General features: G+C 33.7%; 1 protein-coding gene across 1 annotated transcript; it reads right to left on the bottom strand.

Annotated features, from left to right (window-relative positions):
• Positions 1-10,985: 10,985 nt before the first annotated feature.
• On the bottom strand, positions 10,986-12,167 carry LOC130962980 (uncharacterized). Its single transcript, XM_057889130.1, has one exon. The coding sequence runs from the start codon at positions 12,165-12,167 to the stop codon at positions 10,986-10,988; it is 1,182 nt and encodes a 393-aa protein (XP_057745113.1).
• Between the last annotated feature and the right edge of the window lie 6,327 nt (positions 12,168-18,494).

The following is an 18,494-nucleotide window of genomic DNA, read 5'->3' as shown; positions in this document are numbered from 1 at the left end:
CTAAGATTATGAAATCAGCAGGGATGTAAAGGCCTTCAACCTTTACTAACACGTCCTCTACTATTCCATAAGCTTGTCTCAATGACTTGTCTACTAATTGTAATGAGAACAAGGCAGGTTGTACCTCAATGATCCCCAGCTTCTCCATTACAGAGAGTGGCATAAGATTTATCCCTGACCCCAGATCACACAGAGCTTTTGCAAAGATCATGGTGCCTATGGTACAAGGTATTAAGAACTTGCCAGGATCTTGTCTCTTTTGAGGTAAAATTTGCTGAATCCAGGTATCCAGTTCACTAATAAACAAGGGAGGTTCACTTTCCCAAGTCTCATTACCAAACAACTTGGCATTCAGCTTCATGATAGCTCCTAAATATTGAGCAACTTGCTCTCCAGTCACATCTTCATCCTCTTCAGAGGAAGAATAGTCTTCAGAGCTCATGAATGGTAGAAGGAGATTTAATGGAATCTCTATGGTCTCTATATGAGCCTCAGATTCCTTTGGATCCTTAATAGGAAACTCCTTCTTACTTGAGGGACGTCCCAGGAGGTCTTCCTCACTAGGATTTTCGTCCTCCTCCTCCCTTGTGCATTCGGCCATATTGATTATATCAATGGCCTTGCACTCTCCTTTTGGATTCTCTTCTGTATTGCTTGGGAGAATACTGGGAGGAGTTTCAATGACTTTCTTACTCAGCTGGCCCACTTGTGCCTCCAGATTTCTGATGGAGGATCTTGTTTCACTCATGAAACTGAAAGTGGCCTTTGACAGATCAGAGACTAGATTGGCTAAATTAGAAGTGTTTTGTTCAGAATTCTCTGTCTGTTGCTGAGAAGATGATGGAAAAGGCTTGCTATTGCTCAGCCTATTGCGTCCACCATTGTTAAAGCCTTGTTGAGGCTTTTGTTGATCCTTCCATGAGAAATTTGGGTGATTTCTCCATGATGAGTTATAGGTGTTTCCATAAGGTTCACCCATGTAATTAACCTCTGCCATGGCAGGGTTCTCAGGATCATAAGCTTCTTCAGAAGCTGCCTCTTTAGTACTGTTGGATGCATGTTGCCATCCATTCAGATTTTGAGAGATCATGTTGACCTGTTGAGTCAACACTTTGTTCTGAGCCAATATGGCATTCAGAGTATCAATTTCAAGAACTCATTTCTTCTGTGGTATCCCATTATTCATGGAATTCCTCTCAGAAGTGTACATGAATTGGTTGTTTGCAACCATATCAATGAGTTCTTGAGCCTCTTCAGGCGTTTTCTTTAGGTGAATAGATCCACCTGCAGAATGGTCCAATGACATTTTCGAAAATTCAGAGAGACCATAATAGAATATATCTAATATGGTCCATTCTGAAAACATGTCAGATGGACATCTTTTGGTCAGCTGCTTGTATCTTTCCCAAGCTTTATAGAGGGATTCACCATCTTTTTGTTTGAAGGTTTGAACATCCACTCTCAGCTTGCTCAGCTTTTGAGGAGGAAAGAATTTATCCAAGAAGGCTGTGACCAGCTTATCCCAGGAGTCCAGGCTATCCTTAGGTTGTGAATCCAACCATATTCTAGCTCTATCTCTTACAGCAAAAGGGAAAAGCATGAGTCTGTAGACTTCAGGATCAACTCCATTCGTCTTTACAGTCTCACAGATCTACAAGAACTCAGTTAAAAACTGATAAGGATCTTCAGATGGAAGTCCATAGAATTTACAGTTTTGTTGCATTAAGGCAACTAGCTGAGGTTTCAGCTCAAAGTTATTGGCTCCAATGGCAGGAATGGAGATGCTTCTTCCATCAAATTTGGACGTTGGCTTTGTGAAGTCACCAAGCATTCTCCTTGCATTATTATTATTTTCGGCTGCCATCTCCTTCTCTTGTTCTAATGTTTCTGAAAGGTTACCTTTAGATTGTTGTAACTTAGCTTCTCTTAATTTTCTCTTCAGAGTCCTTTCAGGTTCTGGTTCAATTTCAACAAGAGTGCCTTTATCCTTGTTCCTGCTCATATGAAAGAGAAGAAAACAAGAAAAGAAAGAGGAATCCTCTATGTCACAGTATAGAGATTCCTTTATGTTAGTAGAAAAAGAAAGGGGGAAGAGTGAAGAAGAATGGTTCGGATTTTTAGATGAAGATAGGTGAAGAGAAGTGTTAGTAAATAAATAATTAATTAGAATAAGAGAAGGGAGGGAGAATTTCGAAAATAATTTTGAAAAAGGGATTAGTATTTTCGAAAATTAGAGATAAAATGTAATTAAAATTAAAACATGAAACAATTAGTTAATTAAAAAGAATTTTTGAAAAAGGGGTGAGGTATTTTCGAAAATTAGAGAGGGAAAAGTAGTTAGGTGGTTTTGAAAAAGATAAGAAACAAACACAAAGTCAAAGAGTTAGTTGAAAAAGATATTAGAATCAAAATTTAAAAAGATAAGAAGATAAGAAGTTAGATAAGATATTTTGAAATCAAATTTTTGAAAAAGATAAAGTTTTTGAAAAAGATAAGATAAATAGATAAGATAAAAATTTTAAGAAAAAGATATTTTGAAAAAGATTTAATTTTTTAAAAAGATTTAACTAACAAGAAACTACAAGATAAGATTCTAGAATTTAAAGATTGAACCTTTCTTAACAAGCAAGTAACAAACTTCAAATTTTTGAATCAATCACATTAATTGTTAGCTAATTTTCGAAAATTTGATATAAAGATAAGAAAAAGATTTTGAAATTATTTGAAAAATATTTTTGAAATTTTCGAGAAATAGAAGAAAATGAAAAAGATATAATTTTTGAAAAAGATTTTGAAAAGATAAGATTTTTAAAATTGAAATTTTGACTTGTCTTGTAAGAAACAACTAATTTTAAAAATTTTTGACCAAGTCAACCCAAAATTTCGAAAATTTGGAGGGAAATAAGGAAAAGATATTTTTTTGATTTTTGAATTTTTAATTATGAGAGAGAAAAACAACAAAAATACTCAATGCATGAAATTTTTAGATCAAAACAATGAATGCATGCAAGAATGCTATGAAGGTCAAGATGAACACCAAGAACACTTTGAAGATCATGATGAACATCAAGAACATAATTTTGAAAAATTTTTTATGCAAAGAAAACATGCAAGACACCAAACTTAGAAATCTTTAATGCATGGACTCTAACAAACGAAAAATGCATATGAAAAACAACAAACAACACAAAACAAGAAAACATCAAGATCAAACAAGAGGACTTATCAAGAACAACTTGAAGATCATGAAGAACACTATGAATACATGGAATTTTAGAAAAATGCAAAAAAAAATTTTAAAGCATGCAATTGACACCAAACTTAAAAGTTGACTCAAGACTCAAACAAGAAACACAAAATATTTTTTTGATTTTTATGATTTTCTAATTTTTTTGTATTTTTATTAAATTTTTTTTCGAAAATATTTTTGGTAAAAACGAAAAAAGAAAAGAAAAATTTTGAAAAAGATTTTTGAAAAGAAAATTACCTAATCTGAGCAACAAGATGAGCCGTCAGTTGTCCATACTCGAACAATCCCCGGCAACGGCGCCAAAAGCTTGGTGGACGAAATTGTGACCCTCTTTGTATTTGCATGAGATTTATTTAATGGCTCTTTGGCATGTGTGGACCAACTCCGTTCAACTTAACCAGCAAGTGTACTGGGTCATCCAAGTAATACCTTACATGAGTAAGGGTCGATCCCACAGAGATTGTTGGTATGAAGCAAGCTATGGTCACCTTGTAAATCTCAGTTAAGTGGATTCATAGAGTCAAATGTAATTGGATTAGATATTTTAAAGATAAATAAAATAAAAAGAGATAGAAATACTTATGTAAATTAATAGTGGGAGTTTCAGATAGGTGTATGGAGATGCTATGCTCCTCTTGAATCTCTACTTTCTTATTACATTCATCCAATCCTTCTTACTCCTTTCCATGGCAAGCTGTATGTAGGGCATCACCATCATTAATGGCTACTTTTAATCCTCTCGGGAAAAAATATAAGTGATTGTATTAATTCATCGAGACGCTGCAGAGCTCCTCACCCCCAACAATGGAGTTTAGAGACTCATGCCGTCAAAGAGTATAAATTTCAGATCTAAAAATGTCATGAGGTACAAAATAAGTCTCTAAAAGTTGTTTAAATACTAAACTAGTAACCTAGGTTTACAGAGAATGAGTAAACTAAGATAATTGGTGCAGAAATCCACTTCTGGGGCCTACTTGGTGTGTGCTGGGGCTGAGACTTAAGCCTCTCACGTGCTTGGGCTGTTTCTGGAGTTGAACGCCATGTTGTAACGTGTTTTGGGCGTTGAACTCCAACTTGTAACCTGTTTCTGGCGCTGGACGCCAGACTGCAACATGGAACTGGTGTTGAACGCCAGTTTACGTCGTCTATCTTCGCGCAAAGTATGGACTATTATATATTGCTGGAAAGTCTTGGATGTCTACTTTCCAACCGAATTGAGAGCGCGTCAATTGGACTCCTGTAGCTCCAAAAAATCCATTCCGCAGGGAGGTCAGGATCCAACAGCATCAGTAGTCCTTTTTCAGCCTAACTCAGATATTTGCTCAGCTCCCTCAATTTTAGTCAGAAAATACCTGAAATCACAGAAAAACACACAAACTCATAGTAAAGTCCAGAAATATGATTTTTGCCTAAAAACTAATAAAATTATATTAAAAACTAATTAAAACATGCTAAAATCTACATGAAAATACCCCCAAAAAGCGTATAAAATATCCGCTCATCACCATGCATGCTAAGTGTTTTTGAAAATGCCCATATGGCATCATGCACTTTTCTACATTATTCTATTCCACTATTTAATGCCTGCTTTTCACAAATTCCCTTTATTATTTTATTAATTAAATTTAATTATCAATACAAATGTGATAGTTTGTTACGAAGTGATGTTTGATATATGCTACTCATGCCCTTGCCGGCATGCCAATAAACATCTTGCATTTACTTACCCTATCTTGCACTTGTTTTATTCCCTTTAATGAACTTTTCACATGTTGTCATGACCATGTGTTACCTTCATTGATCTTTACCGTGCATTGACTATCACTCACTTATTCCTCTTCCTTGCTCTATCTCTTTAATTTTATTTACTTTCTCTTCCCTATTTCAGGATGGCCAGCAAGAATGGTCAAGAGAAAGCTACTTCCAAACCACCAGCAAGGAAAGGAACCAAAAGAGCCCCAGCTGAGGAACCACAACCCCCAATCCACCTGCATATCTTAGCATGCACCGAGGACGGTGCAATCTTTAAGTGTGGGGAGGTCGATACCGATCTCCACGGGTTAGTTAGTCCCTTCTCAACACCAATGTTAATTTGTTAATTATTGCATTTGCATGTTTGTTTAATTTTATGCATTTAGTCACTACTTGGTTGAAGTAATACTTTCTTTTTTAAGAAATTTTTATAATATTTCACTAATTTAAATTGAAAATTTTTTGTTAAATTTGTTTGAAGTTATATTTAGAACATGGTTTTTGAGCCAAAGAACACACAACCTGTGAGATTTTGAGCTTATTTACATGGTTACATTATTTAACCATAAATATTTTATTCTTGTGTGTTTCCTCCTCTATGATTGTAATCTATATTTTGTTCCAATCTATATGTCCATTATTTAGTGTATTTACATGCTTGCATATGATTGAGGCCATTGTTTGATTCTAGCTCACTTATCCCAAAATTAGCCTACCTTTTACATCACCCTTGTTACCCCCTTGAGCCTTTAATTCCCTCTTATTCTATAAACCACAACACTAGCCTTAAGCAGAAAAACAAATTTAAAATTCCAAGTTGAATCCTTGGTTAGCTTAAGATAGAAATTGTGTAATTATTTAAGTATGGGAAACCTATTGGGAACATGGATGATAAAAATAAAGGGTAGGAAGCTGAAAAGAATGAAATAATTCAAAATAAGAATTTTGGGAAGCATGCTCATGTAAAATCAAAATAATTGAATTACCATGTGCATTAAAAAAAATTATTCAGTATTTGAATAAAGGGGATAGAAAAGAATTCCCCAGATACAAAATAAAGCAATGCACATGGGACAAAATTAAAACTAATACATGAGCATGTAACATCAAAAGTGGGAAAAATATGGGAGAATAGGTAAAGAAGCTTTGCTTTACAAAGTATGTATGTTAGGTGAGATCTTAGACTAATCAAGGATTTACTTAATTAGCTCACTTAGCCTTATATATATACCCTTACCTATACCTCAGCCCCATTACAACCCTGAAAAGACCTCATGATGTTTGCATTGGTATGCTAAATATTTGTTGATTGATTAGATGAGGAACAAAAGTTTAGAAAGCATGATTAGAGAAGAATAGAGTGATTGACCTTAGACACTTGAGAGATTAGAGTGACATACACTACTAGTGAGGGTTCAATGCTTGATTCTATGTTCCCTGCTTTCATTAGCTATCTTCTTACAAGTTTACTTGCTTTTTATTCTGTGATTTGAATTAGTGGAATTTAATTCATATTTGTCTTGAAGAACTTATTTATTTTTAACCAAGTAGGTAGAAACATTTTTTGCATGTAGTTGCATTCATATAGATAGGTTGCATTTCATACTTTCTATCATTCCTCTTCATCTTTATAGTTTCTCTTGAGCTTAGCATGAGGACATGCTATTGTTTATGTGTGGGGAGGTTCATAAACCACTATTTTATGGTTTATCTTATGCTCAATTGAGTGGTTTTTATCAACTCTTTACTCACTTATTCATACAATTCGCATGTTTTACATTTTCCTTCCTGATTTTGTGCTATGATTGAAAACATGCTTCTTTGATCTTATATTTGCTTATTATTAATCCTCTCTTATTACCATTAGATGCCTTGATATGTGTGTTAAGTGTTTTCAGATATTATAGGGCAGGAATGGCTTGGAGGATGGAAAGGAAGCATGCAAAAGGGGAAGGAATACAAGAAGTTGAAGAAGTTGTTAAGCTGTCCAGCCTGACCTCTTTGCACTCAAATGGCTATAACTTTAGCTACAGAAGTCCAAACGACGCGGTTTTAGTTGCGTTGGAAAGCTAACGTCCGGGGCTTCGATTTGATATATAATATGTCATAGTTGCCCTGACGCTAGGCGACGCGAATGCGTGATCTACGCGGACGCATCGCATCTGCGAACTTTAATCCGCGCGGCCGCATGGGCGACGCCTCCGCGTCACTTGGCCGTGACCTGTACCGACCAGAAAGCGCTGGAAGTGACTTCTGGGCTGTTTCTGACCCAGTTTTCGGCCCAGAGAACACAGATTAGAGGCTATAAAGTGGGGGATTGCATCCATTCATAATCATGCTTTCATAATTCACTTTTCATGTTTTAGATGTAGTTTTTGGAGAGAGAGGTTATCTCCTCTCTCTTAGGATTTAGGTAGGATTTTTAGAAATTAGGATTTAGGAATTTTTTTAGTTTTAGGAGTGACTCTCAATCTCAGGTTCTTTGTATTTATTTATTTTCAATGTTCCATGTTTAGATTGATTTTCTTAATTAATGTTATTTGAGATATTTCAGATTGATGATTGTTGTCTTTTATTTATATAAATAATTTGGATTTTCCTGTTACCCTTTTGGCTTTGGTTGAGTAATTGGTGATGCTTGAGCTGTTAAATAAAGCAGTGGTTGAAATTGGGAGTTGCTAATTAATTTGAGTTCCAATAACTCTAGCCTTTCCAAAGGAAAGACTAGGACTTTAGGTATCAAATTAATTAGTCCACTTGACCTTCCTTTGTTTAGTAAAGGTTAACTAAGTGGGATTTGTAACACCCTACCACACAAAGCCTTACGCTTAAGTCGTAAAGCAGAGGTGGCAAGGTATTACGACTTCTAAAAAAATAATATACATACTTATAGTAGTAGAAAGAAGATAATAGACTAGGAGCCTTGAAAAATGGGTAAAACAAAATCGCGAAATGAAAAGCGCCACGCTCCGGAAATGGAACAACTTGCGTGTGAGTCAAACTATAACTATTAAACGTAAGATAATAAAAGTATGAATAGAAAGCCAAAGGTACAAAATAACAAGCTCCTTACTCAGTCCGCGAAGTCAAGGCTGGACGGAGAGTATTTACATATATACATATCCAAAACCCAAAATGTACATAAACAAAACCCTGCCTCTCCATAAACCTCTAGGAGGATCAAAAAGTATGAGTTATGCGGAGAGAAAGCTAAGTACGCATATATACATCACTACACACCAAAATAACCCAGTAACCACTTCGCTTCAGGTGTCCAGGTGCCTAATGAGATACCTTTCGACCTGCATCTGAAAAACAACAACAGAGTACGGAATGAGAACCGGAGGGTCTCAGTATGGTAAAGGTGCCCGCATAGTTAATATAAAAGGTCTCGGGAAAGCCAGAGGCATTCCTATAACTCCGACACTCAGAATCATTCTTAAGGAAAATAAACTAAACCAAAAGTTAGGTAAGCTATCTAAGGTATCCTAGTTTTGAATCTAACTTTAACTTAATACTTCACTTTCTGACTCCTCTAGTCCTCTGAGACATTGGTGGAACAACCCTCTCTCCTCACACCTTCGTCAAGAGGAATTTCTAAGAAAACATACACATACAGTTCAAACAAGGAAAACACAGATAGAGAAGCATTTATAGCAAGTAGAACAAGTAGTGGATAAGCAGAATTAAACAGTTAAGCAAACCAAAACAATGCACACTCAAGCAAACAAACAAATGCATGTGATGTATGCCTGTCCTATGGCTGATGAGTCTCATCTGTCGGTTATACAGCCAACCCGACAAGTCCTGGTAGTTAACCATTGGACAGTCCCTCTGTGCGCGCATCCCCAAGCTCAATAATATTCCATGGAGTCAAACTCCAAGCTCAATAGTATAGTATTCCATGGAGTTAAACTCCAAGCTCAATAATATAGTATTCCATGGAGTTAAACTCCAAGCTCAATAATATTCAATATTCATATTTATGTGCATGCCCATGGGGGAATCCGGGGAGTTAAAGTGCCCGGTCACATCTTGCGACAGAGGGTCAACAAATAGTCTCAAATACACAAGCCACATAATAATCTCTTTCCCTTTTAAAAATGTTACCTCAAATCAAAACTCCAATTCTTAAAGAAACTTTAGCAATATCTCCTCTAAGACTCAAATTTCTGCCACCCTTCAAGGGTCCCAACTATCAAACCAAACACCTCTCAATCACTCAAATCATTTACAGTAACAAATTATTTCATAATCAAACAAATACCAATATTAAATCTTTTTCCAAACCGACCAACTTCAACAGCAAATTATTGACAACAGCTTAACCTCACATTTTATACCATATACACAATCCATCAATTATTCATTCATTTCATTCCTATCTTAAGGCCTTCTAGCCTAAGTTTTCACGTGACATTAAACATTAACTACGAGAAACCAAAACCATACCTTTGTACGGAATCAAAATATTCAAAGCTCTGGAAAAGCTTTCTAACCGAGCTATCGAAGAAGAAAATGTCCAGAATCGTCTATGCCTCCTAAAACTCTCGTTGGCCAAACCCCAAAAGAAAGAGAAGCTACGTCATTGTCAACTTCCACTAATCAAAAATAGTGCCAACGTGTAGAGGAGGAGGTTACGAACACTTTTATCGGATTAAATTTTTGACTGAAATTACAAATCACAAGAAATCGGGCTCAAAAGAGTTGAGGTTCCAAGGTTTTCGTTCTTCTCACTCACGGCTTACTCTCTCTTTTTCTTTTTAGTTCAATTGGTGATTAACGAAGGGAAAAGGAAGATGAGTATGGATTGATAATATTAACTGAAGCTTTGTGGTTATCAAAGCTTCATTAGGTGTCATTTGTATTATATACATATACATGCATACATGCCACGTTTCAGTTTCAATTTCATATATATATGTAAATGTATATATAAGTTATGCTTTAGTTTTCTTTCTTTTTAGTTCCTTTAAGGCTTCGGCCAAAAGGAAAATAAATAATATAATATAATAATGATAATATTAGAGTGAAATTAAGTGATTATATAATAATAATAATAGTAATAATAATAATAATAACAATGAAAATTCTTATATATATATATATATATATATATATATTTTGAAATATCTTATTATAGTAATAAAAATAACTTAAAACTTTTAAAAAATTTTAGATTTAAAGTATTATAAAATTTATTTAATTATTGTAAAAAAAAATAATTTTCTTTAAATACAATAATAAATTATGAATAATTAATTATTTAATTTTTCAAAAATTCGGGGTGTTATATTCCACCCACCTTATGAAAATTTTCGTCCTCGAAAATTGATATAAAATTAGAAAAGATTCATACTAACGTAATTTTCCTTCTTAAACATGTCAAAGAAAAACAGAAAGATTTGACATGCTTAGTTTGCAAATCCAGGATATTCTTATAGCTTAAAAGTTTATGCAAAGCGGAAGATACAAGATAGGCTCGATGTCGAAGGGTTATAAGGCAGGCTGGTGTTAGAACGACGAGTTTATCGCTTCTAATACTCACTTCATCTAGCTCTTAAGTTCTGCCGATTCTATTGGTTTCACCTTACGTAATACAATCGAAACTGGTTCAGCCTCTGACACTAAATCTATCACAACTTACTCTTTCTCTTGACACATAACCGATTATCAATTACGGGTTCAACCTATGTCATGTCTCTTCCTTGTAACTTACCATCTCTGGGTTTCAGGTAACTGTCCCGCACAACTCTCAACATTTCCGGTTCTTTATGTATAACTTAAGTTGTATACTCAAAATAATTCAACCCACTATTGCTATGCCACTCTTACTATTATTCTCCAAGAATTTAGTCACTTTTCTAGGCTGACCAACTGTCGTTCTGTCTCACCATTCGGAGATCTTTATTCGATCGCTCAGTTGAAAATCATAAGGCTCACAACTCGATAATGTACTACAATGAATGCTACATGTTATTTACTATGCAAGGCAGTCAGAAATTTCAAATATCAGTTCGTGATTACCTCTAATCGGAGTATCTGTGCTTCTAGCACCATCTGCTATCATAGTGAACACGCGTCCCTGATGTTGTGCCTTTCCAGCTTCTTGATTCTTCTTCTTTTCTGGACAATTCCAAGACAAATGTCCAGCTTCACCACAGTAATAGCATACACCTAAACCAGCCCTGCACGGAGTATTCGGGTGGTACTTTCCACACCTCCTACAAGTTAAATCATTTGGTGGGGTCTGAGCTTGTTTTCCTTTGCCTCTTCCCTGGCTGTTATTATTACTGAATCTCTGGAAGTTATTCTGACCCAAATGTGGTTGTGGGGTGTAACCGCCTCGCTTAAAATCTTGTCCTCTAGGGGCGAAGTTCCTTCCCTGATCTCTCCTAACAAAAATTTGCTGATCACTCTTATCTGATGTCGCCTTTCTCAGACAATCCTCAGTAACTCTACTTTTGTTTACCAGTTCCGAAAACACTCTGATCTCCATTGGTGCAACGAAGCTCAGAATATCACTTCGAAGACCTCCTTCATACTTAATACATTTCCACTCAGCAAAATCTTCAGGCGCACCTTGACAAATACGGGAAAAGCGACATAACTCCTCAAACCTGCTAGTATACTCAGCAATAGTCATCTGTCCCTGCTTTAACTGCATCAATTCAAGTTCCTTGGCATTTCTGGCTAAATTAGGAAAGTATTTCTTATAGAACTCTGTTCGGAAAACCTCCCAAGGAATCACAGCGCCATCTGGCTGCAGGATACGTCGTGTCCCCTGCCACCAATGCTGAGCCTCACCCTGCAGCTGATAAGTTCCAAACTCAACCCATTGCTCCTCAGGAACCTGCTGAGCCTGCAGTGCTCGTTCCATAGCCTGAATCCAATTGTCTGCATCAGTGGGATTTGAGGTTCCCCTGAAGGTCGGAGGGTGAACTTTCAGAAATGTAGCAAGTGTCATGGGACCGTCCTCATCATTATTGTTTCCGTGATTACCCTGGTTTATCTGATTACCCAGTGCCTCGGCTGTCGCCTGCATAGCCGCAGCCATATTTCCCAGGGCAGCCATGAAGTCTACTGGATCATTCCCTGCCGGGCCAGGAGTAACGATGCCTATCCTACCTCTACCTCGGCCGCGACCGCGTCCGTGAGTCGACATCTGGTCCCTTCACACACCAAACATGTGATATTAAGTTGATCAGTCTCAATATCGCAAGTCTAATGCTTCAAGTTCCAAATGCATGCTCATGAACGTTTATGCCACATATATCAACCAGATATCCTAATAGCACATACACACACCCAGAGTATGCCCAGAAGCATAATCAGTCCATCCCTCAGGCTCTATAAGAACGAACTGCTCTGATACCATAATGTAACACCCTACCACACAAAGCCTTACGCTTAAGTCGTAAAGCAGAGGTGGCAAGGTATTACGACTTCTAAAAAAATAATATACATACTTATAGTAGTAGAAAGAAGATAATAGACTAGGAGCCTTGAAAAATGGGTAAAACAAAATCGCAAAATGAAAAGCGCCACACTCCGGAAATGGAACAACTTGCGTGTGAGTCAAACTATAACTATTAAACGTAAGATAATAAAAGTATGAATAGAAAGCCAAAGGTACAAAATAACAAGCTCCTTACTCAGTCCGCGAAGTCAAGGCTGGACGGAGAGTATTTACATATATACATATCCAAAACCCAAAATGTACATAAACAAAACCCTGCCTCTCCATAAACCTCTAGGAGGATCAAAAAGTATGAGTTATGCAGAGAGAAAGCTAAGTACGCATATATACATCACTACACACCAAAATAACCCAGTAACCACTTCGCTTCAGGTGTCCAGGTGCCTAATGAGATACCTTTCGACCTGCATCTGAAAAACAACAACAGAGTACGGAATGAGAACCGGAGGTTCTCAGTATGGTAAAGGTGCCCGCATAGTTAATATAAAAGGTCTCGGGAAAGCCAGAGGCATTCCTATAACTCCGACACTCAGAATCATTCTTAAGGAAAATAAACTAAACCAAAAGTTAGGTAAGCTATCTAAGGTATCCTAGTTTTGAATCTAACTTTAACTTAATACTTCACTTTCTGACTCCTCTAGTCCTCTGAGACATTGGTGGAACAACCCTCTCTCCTCACACCTTCGTCAAGAGGAATTTCTAAGAAAACATACACATACAGTTCAAACAAGGAAAACACAGATAGAGAAGCATTTATAGCAAGTAGAACAAGTAGCGGATAAGCAGAATTAAACAGTTAAGCAAACCAAAACAATGCACACTCAAGCAAACAAACAAATGCATGTGATGTATGCCTGTCCTATGGCTGATGAGTCTCATCTGTCGGTTATACAGCCAACCCGACAAGTCCTGGTAGTTAACCATTGGACAGTCCCTCTGTGCGCGCATCCCAAGCTCAATAATATTCCATGGAGTCAAACTCCAAGCTCAATAGTATAGTATTCCATGGAGTTAAACTCCAAGCTCAATAATATAGTATTCCATGGAGTTAAACTCCAAGCTCAATAATATTCAATATTCATATTTATGTGCATGCCCATGGGGGAATCCGGGGAGTTAAAGTGCCCGGTCACATCTTGCGACAGATGGTCAACAAATAGTCTCAAATACACAAGCCACATAATAATCTCTTTCCCTTTTAAAAATGTTACCTCAAATCAAAACTCCAATTCTTAAAGAAACTTTAGCAATATCTCCTCTAAGACTCAAATTTCTGCCACCCTTCAAGGGTCCCAACTATCAAACCAAACACCTCTCAATCACTCAAATCATTTACGGTAACAAATTATTTCATAATCAAACAAATACCAATATTAAATCTTTTTCCAAACCGACCAACTTCAACAGCAAATTATTGACAACAGCTAAACCTCACATTTTATACCATATACACAATCCATCAATTATTCATTCATTTCATTCCTATCTTAAGGCCTTCTAGCCTAAGTTTTCACGTGACATTAAACATTAACTACGAGAAACCAAAACCATACCTTTGTACGGAATCAAAATATTCAAAGCTCTGGAAAAGCTTTCTAACCGAGCTATCGAAGAAGAAAATGTCCAGAATCGTCTATGCCTCCTAAAACTCTCGTTGGCCAAACTCCAAAAGAAAGAGGAGCTACGTCATTGTCAACTTCCACTAATCAAAAATAGTGCCAACGTGTAGAGGAGGAGGTTACGAACACTTTTATCGGATTAAATTTTTGACTGAAATTACAAATCACAAGAAATCGGGCTCAAAAGAGTTGAGGTTCCAAGGTTTTCGTTCTTCTCACTCACGGCTTACTCTCTCTTTTTCTTTTTAGTTCAGTTGGTGATTAACGAAGGGAAAAGGAAGATGAGTATGGATTGATAATATTAACTGAAGCTTTGTGGTTATCAAAGCTTCATTAGGTGTCATTTGTATTATATACATATACATGCATACATGCCACGTTTCAGTTTCAATTTCATATATATATGTAAATGTATATATAAGTTATGCTTTAGTTTTCTTTCTTTTTAGTTCCTTTAAGGCTTCGGCCAAAAGGAAAATAAATAATATAATATAATAATGATAATATTAGAGTGAAATTAAGTGATTATATAATAATAATAATAGTAATAATAATAATAATAACAATGAAAATTCTTATATATATATATATATATATATATATATATATTTTGAAATATCTTATTATAGTAATAAAAATAACTTAAAACTTTTAAAAAATTTTAGATTTAAAGTATTATAAAATTTATTTAATTATTGTAAAAAAAAATAATTTTCTTTAAATACAATAATAAATTATGAATAATTAATTATTTAATTTTTCAAAAATTCGGGGTGTTATAGGATTAAAATCCAATTCTCATCACAATTGATAAGGATAGGACTTCCAGTTCTTATACCTTGCCAAGAGTTTATTTTACAGTTATTTATTTATTTTTATTTCTTTGAAAATATACTTGTTCCCATTACCCAAATTCCAAAAACCCCAATTTTACCTTTTTCATAGCCAATAATAAGAACATACCTCCCTGCAATTCCCTGAGAAGACGACCCGAGGTTTAAATACTCGGTTATCAATTTATTTAGGGGTTTGTTACTTGTGACAACCAAAACTGTTGTACGAAAGGGATTTCTGTTAGTTTAGAAGCTATATCTACAACGCGAATATTTTTATAAAAATTCTTTACTAGCAAAAATCCTTAACGTCAGCTGTTCAGGACCAAAGGCTACGTTTTTCAGCACTAATGATTACCATAATTCTAAAGAATAGGCTACACTTTTCAGGCTACTGCATCACTTTATAAATATAACAAATAGTATACCTATAGCTACTCTATATAAGTGTAGCCTTTTGTCCCTCATTTTTTTTTTAAATTTCTGTTTTTATATATATATATAAACAGAAATTTCTAACAATTTTTTTATCTAAAATCTAATATTTGAGAATATAATTATATATATAATCCTGTATTTTTAATTAAATTAGTTAATTATTATAAAATAAAAATGAATACATATATAATAATAACATACAATAATCTTTAAATAAGAAAAATTATACTTAAACAAAGTATAATTATATAATGAACCAAAAATATTGGGATGATCATAATTTTGAGTATTCATACATCTCAAAGTAGAATAAGTATACTCATATAATACACTTAGAGTTTAGTACTAATAAACTAGAAAAAACCAAAATATTAAATCATATAAATGTATCTTAGCTTCTAATAAAAGACGACATCATCATCAACCATACATCGTCTTTCAATTTTCATCTTTGTCAATAAACCATCATGATAAGCATCTCAATCTTTACTCGCATCTTCAGAATTATCCTGCATAATTATATAAAAAAATAATTATAATTTGAAAAAGTACAACAAGAAAAAAGTAATTAACATATTAATAACACCTACAATATCCGAGCGGCATAGCATAATTCAAACTACTCTTCTTTTCATATCACCAAAAACATAAAATAAGAAACAAAACCATACTATGTTTGAATAAAAAATTAAATAAACCAAAGTCTTTTGCTTTAAAATAACAATCACATTCAGGGGATACTATATAAGTCACCATAAAGGAAATAACTAAAAAACCGACTAACACAACTTCAATTCATACTAAATGGGAACTAAAATCAGAAACTCAAGTGCATTGTGCAAGTGACAAGCAGCGCATAATAACATTTTTCTTCTTTTTTGATTTTAACATTATAAGAAGCTCAAACTTTGCATAAAATTACATAATGAAAAAATAAAACCAGAAAAACCAGAAAAATTACAGCTTTCACCCAGATAACAATAATAATAAAATTACATAATGAACCAGAAAAATCAGAAAAACCAAATCACAGCTTCTTCAATTTCAGTTCAAATTAAAAAGATTTGGCATCCTCCTAAGTTCTAACAAATAATTGGTATGTATTTGGTTTTGTCATATTCAATTTAGTTTGTTCCTATGAGCTTAGATATAAATATTCGAATTCAAATTATATTAGTTACTCTAAATTGCGGTTAAATAACATACATATAAATGCTATGGTGATGCTATGATGTTATACCTATAATAAATTGTTTCATAAGCAAGTCCAGTTAAGTTGGTACAAAGCACAAAATATTTTATTAGGAAGTATGAAAATTTATTAATATAGCAGAGAAACTTTTGTACAAAGCACAAATTTATTGATATAGCATAGAAAATTTTATAGAGAACACAAATGATATTTATTGATTGGGTAAGTCAACATTTTGGACATGTGATTTTTTAAAATTTTTTGTGTTGTGCATCAAAAAATTTTGTACTATGTACTAGAATTTTTATGTTGTATATATTTTATTAGTTGGATATCAATGTTTTGGACATAAAATCCTTCAAAAATTTGTGTTATACACCAAAATTTCTGTGTTGTATACCAAATTTTTTATGCTATGTGTATCTTATTGATGGGATGTCAATGTTCTAGCATGTGAGCCTTTAAAAAGTTTTGTGTTGTTTATCAAAATTATTGTGCTGTAAATCAAAATTTTTGTAATTTAATTTTCTAGAAGAAGATCAAGAAGAAGATAACAACCATGATGATAATAATAATAATGACAGAGGATGAAAAAAAAATCAAACAAAAGAAAAAGAAGATAACGTTGAAAAAGACGAATAAAAAAAGAAGAGCAAGACGATGATAATGTTAAAGAAAAAGAAGAAAATGATGATGACGATGTCGACGAATGATAACAAAAACAGAAGAAGAGTAGCAACAAAAAGAGGAAGAAACAGCAACAACAACATGTATATACATACATTTGAAGAAGAAGCGCGCTATAACTTAGTTAAATACTTAGTTTAAAAGTTTAAATACCTAACTTTATTATAAATGCTATTTCTCCACAATTGATCTCAACATGAACTTAAATAGAGCAAGTTGCACTTATCACTTTATTAAGGACTCATCGTTTATAAAAGACCCATTTCTTTTCTTGTGGGTTTCAAACTTTCAATATACATTATTCCTCAACTATAATTTTTTCCTATTTTCAATTACTAAAAAGGAAACAATAAAAGGTTAAGTGATTAACACATATATGAAAGTAAAATCAAACATTTACACTATGTTTGGTTTGATAGAAAATGAGTGGAAAAAAAATAGATGAAAAAAAAAAGATGAAAAATAATATTTTTCTTTGTTTGGTTATGAAAAAAAATAGGAAGGAAAGAAAATTTTTGTATGGGTCCTACTAAAAAAATTTTCTTTCCATCACAAGCAAAAAAATAAGAATAAAAGTGCTATATTTTTGTATTTCCAATATTACCCTTAGTTATATTATTATTAACAAATATTAATATAAATTTAGTTTTAATATATTATTATAATAAAATTCTATAGTTAAATATTAAATATTATATGTATTAGATAAATAATTTAAATCAAATATATAAAATTATAATATTTTATAATATTTATAAAATATAATAAAACATGAATAAATAAAAATATTTATATTTTATTTTATGATAAGGGTATTAATGTAATTTTATACTATTATGATTTTCTTTTTTCTCACTTTTCTTTCCATCCAAACAAAAGAAAATTTTCTCTCTATTTTCTTTCCATCTATTTTCTATTCATCCAAATAACACCCAAATAATTCAACTTTTTTTCCATTTGTTTTCTCTTATTTTTTTTCCTTCCATTTTTTTAACATCCAAACAAACCCTTACTGAGTGCATATATATATATATGCACCACACACACCATCTCCTGTCTTCTTCATATGTTGGATTCAAATCTACAAATATGTGAAATGTTTTGCTTGCGCATATTTTTCTTATTTTATATGCTCTAACAAAGGAATACAAAATTTTCAATTAATAGTTTTTTTTTTAAAGTACAACAATAACTAAATGATTTGATTAATGTCTTACAACTATAGATGGTTATAGTCAATAAT

The sequence above is a fragment of the Arachis stenosperma genome, chromosome 2, assembly GCF_014773155.1.
Source record: "Arachis stenosperma cultivar V10309 chromosome 2, arast.V10309.gnm1.PFL2, whole genome shotgun sequence".
In the NCBI taxonomy this organism is placed as follows: Eukaryota; Viridiplantae; Streptophyta; class Magnoliopsida; order Fabales; family Fabaceae; genus Arachis; species Arachis stenosperma.
The sequence above is the reverse complement of the archived record's forward strand: the minus strand, read 5'-3'. Positions and strand labels throughout refer to the sequence as shown.

Bases quoted from the DNA above. Each gene is read 5' to 3' on its own strand.
- LOC130962980 (XM_057889130.1), bottom strand. From the start codon at position 12,167: ATGTCGACTCACGGACGCGGTCGCGGCCGAGGTAGAGGTAGGATAGGC.